This window comes from Condylura cristata, unplaced genomic scaffold, assembly GCF_000260355.1.
Source record: "Condylura cristata isolate star-nosed mole 26May11 unplaced genomic scaffold, ConCri1.0 scaffold00001, whole genome shotgun sequence".
NCBI classification, from domain to species: domain Eukaryota; kingdom Metazoa; phylum Chordata; class Mammalia; order Eulipotyphla; family Talpidae; genus Condylura; species Condylura cristata.
This window is the reverse complement of record NW_004567102.1, coordinates 52,229,874-52,234,527: the sequence shown is the minus strand read 5'-3', so window position 1 is coordinate 52,234,527 and position 4,654 is coordinate 52,229,874. Positions and strand designations below refer to the sequence as shown.

At 36.8% G+C, this 4,654-nt stretch overlaps 1 protein-coding gene across 1 annotated transcript in view; it reads right to left on the bottom strand.

Annotated features, from left to right (window-relative positions):
- FIG4 (FIG4 phosphoinositide 5-phosphatase) overlaps nt 1-4,654 on the bottom strand; it is a 91,743-nt gene that overhangs the window by 38,354 nt on the left and 48,735 nt on the right. Inside the window, exon 17 of the mRNA XM_004673758.2 lies at nt 29-69. Coding sequence (XP_004673815.1) covers nt 29-69 — 41 coding nt within the window. The remainder of the gene's footprint in view (nt 1-28; nt 70-4,654) is intronic.

Below are 4,654 nucleotides of genomic sequence, written 5' to 3'. Positions count from 1 at the left end.
ACGCCATGTGGTCACCTCCGGGGCAGGCGGGCATCGAACTCATGTGGAAGTGGCTTTAGTTTCTTAGTGCTGTGCTTTAACCCACTGCACCACCAGGGAGAGCCCATCTTTTTCTTTCTATCTTTTTTTTTTTCTTTTTTAAGATTTATTTACTTATGCATACAGAGCTGGGGTACAGGCCAGAGGTGCAGGGGCAGAAAGAGGATTCACCAGAGACAGAGTGGGGAGTAGAAAAGGCTGACTGACAAAGTATACTGCTGAGGGGAGCAGCAGGACAGGGATCGAACTCATGCTGAAGTGGCTTTAGCTTCTTAGTGCTCTGCTTTAACCCGCTGCACCACCAGGGAGGGCCCGAGGTCAATAATCTTAAGGAATAGTGAACAGGAAGTAAACTGGATATTGGTAAATGCAATCTGGATGCTCAAAAGTGGCAGACTGATAGATTCCAAGCACTGTCTATCAGTTACTGTATATCCATCCCAGGAAGAGAAAAGAATAACATATTAGCTAGCAATGTGCTGTTAAATAATCTAAAAAGATGATTGGTGGCTTCAACGCATCCACAGATATTCCCTAAAAAAGGCCACACCAAGTTAATCTCGACTTTTTTTCTGACAGGAAATCAAATTGTCAGATCTAAAGAGGGTATAAGTCCGATTTTGTAATGACCTACCCTTGACAGAGGAGAAAAGAAGAGACATTATTAGCTATTACATGAGTGATTTCCTAAAGAAGTTTGCTCCTTTAGGAAATTTTAAGTCAACATTATAAAGAATATATTCTCACTCAGAATGAACCATGTGGAGAAAAAGAATTAAGATAAAATCTTTCTTTACTGATTTGAGATCAGGCCTTAATTTTTTTAATATTACTAAACTGAATTTCCCTGAAGCCAGACAAATCAACTCAATAATACTCTTGAAGGTTCAACTCCTCTGAGTGGGTCTCAGAAACAAGGAAGCCCCAAGAAGTACCTGCTTGGGGAAGATGAGCTGAGATGGATGAAGGGTGAGAACTTCTGAGAGGATGAAGGCCCAGAACAGGGGGAATCTTTATCACCTCCAATACCAGGCGCACCAAACTAAGGAAGGAAACCTGCACTAGACAAAAGCCTGCTTTAGGAATACGGACCAGAAAATTGGAGGCAGCAAGTCGGTGCCACTTCCCTTTGTCTACAACACCTACATTGTCAGCTTCTTTTCTCTTTTTCTGTTCTCTGTATGAAGGATGCTCAACCCATTTGCTCATATATGAAGGTCAGAAAGATTTGAAAGGCACTTTAATTCACCTCTAAAAGAACATGTGAACTTTAAACAAAGCAATTGATATTTGCAAAGAAGGTAGAGCAAAATAGGCAGGACAGCATGTAGTAAGTGACAGCTGTTTAGATTCCAATCAAAAATCACTAAACAGTGTTAACATGAAAAGAGTGATCTGATCTTTGACCATAGACTCTCCCTGCCATTTACCCTATTCAATATTTTAAATCAAGACTTCTATTAAGATAAAGATGGTCAGCTTATCAAATCTGAAGGCTCTACAAAGCTAAAGGGAATAGGTAATAAAAAGGGCACACATCTAGGTTTTTTTTTAGTTTCAGCAAAGCATATGTGAAGCAGTGAAAAGAATGTTCAAAATGAGCATGACAATAATGTGAGATACACGGCATGACTGAGCATGTTAAAAGCCCTGGGAGTTCTAATGGACAGGAAGCTCAGTTAACATTATGATGACATTGCTGAAAACAGCTAATGTAATCTTATACTTAATGATAAAAATAGGATAGGGGGAGTAAATGGTCCCAATAGACCCACAAGAGTTGGTACAAATCAGACCAAACAGACAATTATTGGACCCATGTGTAAGTGCCAGTTTTAATGGAACACTGATACTAAACGCACAGAAGAGAGCATTCTGAATACTAACAAGACCTGAAACCATAGGATATGAAAACAGCTGAAGAAATGAGAGCTGTTTAACCTGGAGAAGAAGAGGTACTGGAAATGTGTGACCTCATCTTCGAATATTTAAAAGATTATCACATGGCTTAGGAAATCATGTTCTTAAGGTCTTGGTGAGTTGAACTAAGATTAGTAGGTCAGGGCCCTCTCTGGTGGCGCAACAGGTTAAAGCACAGCACTATGACGCTAGAAACAGCCAGTTCACAAGTTCGATCCCCAGCCAGGGAGGTGTCCCACACCGTGTGGCAGACCTCTCCTGACCCGCCTTTTGCTCCCCTCAGCAGTGTACTTTGTAGATCTGCCTGTCTCGCTCCCCACTCTGTTTCTGGTGGAGCCTCTCACCATCCCTGCACCTCTGGCCTGTACCCCAGTTCTGTATTTCTGTATGCATAAATAAATATTTTTTTTTAAATTAAAAAAAAAAAAAAAGACTGGTAGGTCAAGTTGCAGGAAAGTTTATCTCAGTATGGTGTAAGAAAGAACTGTGTTAGTGAGCTGTCCAAGGACAATTGCCTCTTCAATCAGACATGTCCTGGCTAATAAACCAAGGTTTGTGGAATATAGGCAAACCATCTGTCCCCAGAGATAATAGAGGGAATGCTACTCAGAAAACTCCCAGCTCTAAGAGTCAGTGAAACGACTAGTGCTTAGTATATACAAACATCTCAGAGAGCTCATAAACACTGATAATAAGTGGTACTTAGAGAATGTAAAATATTTTAAACTAAGTCAGAACAAAGTCCAATTAGTAGTTTTGAGCAGATTAGTAAGGGAGGAGTTTTGAATAATAAGAACCTACTTGGAATGAACTCTAGGTAGAATTAGGTTTATTCCTCTATCCCTTATTATTCAATAAAAAAAAAAGTATTTCCAAGTCATTGGTTAAAGAGTATGGAGTACAGGATGTTCACCAAAATATGGAAACACAAGCAAATCCATAACATAGTTTTTCTTGATCTTGCATTGTAACAAGGGATAAAACATTATTTAAGTTTCTATCCTGTATGATTTTAAAGAAAATTAACACTATTAGTTAACACTATATATATATTAAACATTTATGTTTTATCATCTGATTCTCAGGAAAGCCTATAAGTATTAAACTATTATCCCTTTTTTACTGACATGGATGGAAACTGAGAATTAAATAGAAATTGTCAGTTAAGTGACTAGTGCACAGTCACTGAGGTAGTTTCCACAAATTTGTTTATTATATGTCAGATCTAATAATATGTATTTCCCACTCATTTTCTAATTAATCTTCCGTAACTATGAATACAGAAATATACATTCATTCCCACTTTACAGATAGGAAAATAAGACTTCTAGAGGCTAAATAATGAAAGTAACTAATATCACACACTTGCAGAAATTTCAACTTAATTCTACTTGACCTTAATGTTCACGTTCTCATTCTATTACTGCCTTTGATTAAACTGTTCTTTCATTCTTAGAATTATAATACTGATTTAGCTATTATCAAAATAACTAGTACAGAGACGTGAAACTGGATAAAACAAAACAAAATATGAAATTTATTTTACAATATTACTAAGTACTGCTTATGGGTAGTATCAACTGATACTATAATAGAATTTTTTTATAATTTTGGAATTCTAGAAAAAACAAAAGTAGAAAACTTAATCAACTGAGTGATTCATATTACCCACTTTATTTTTTATTATCTGCTTTGTTTTCAGTGGCAGACTTGAAACTGAATCTTGCTGAATCATCTAACCAGCTGAATAATCACAGTCAAGACATATTCTTTCTGTACCTTAACTTCCTTTTTGAGAACATGGGGATGAAATACCAACTTCCTTTTATTCCCACATGTAAACGCCAACGCCACTTGCCTCATTTATGTCAGTCAAGGTAAGTAAATGGCTTAATTTACACTATAATATACTAGCTAATTTCTTAAGTAGAAAGTCAAGTTTGTATCCAAGTTTTATCTTAAAAACTTCAATACGTCAACGTAATGTGAAATTTCCAAAAAATCAACCACATTTACCCATAATCAATTGCATCATCAAAGTTGAATATATTCACACCTATCTCTCACTGAAAAAATATTCAATTCTTTTGCTTGCCAGCATAAGTTCATATAAGGAATCATTAATTTTAAATTTAACATAAAAACTATCAATGTTTCAATTATAGGGGAAGCTCAAGTAGCAAGAGGTTTATTTCAATAATATGCATAATAAATTTGAAAAACATATACACCTTCCCCAAATATTTTAAATGTCCCTGAAGTAACAGAATTTTGTAACAGCTGTGACATCTGCACTTGTTAATAATTCACCCATTGCACACAACGTTGTGTGTCATGTTTGGGAGCAACTCTGTGTAATCAACTGATTAAATAAGCAAACTGCAAAAGAAGAGCAGAAGGGTGACCTTGACCTTAGAGGCCTTTGAGCAGAACGGTCCAGGATCTAGTCTCACATATGTGACAAGCGTTGCTCATGTGCAAACTTGACTACATTAGCACATGACTCCTCAATTAAAATCATGAGTCTTTCCCTAAGTCTTCGTGACTCTGTGAGGTTTGCCCTGCCGTTTATATTTTGCAGATGAAAAAAAAAAAAATGAGACTTGGAGAAAATAAATAACTAGCCCAAGGTTACACAACTGCAAAGATTCCAATCTAGTCTACCTGATGCTAATGAAACCAAAGCTACAGGGAG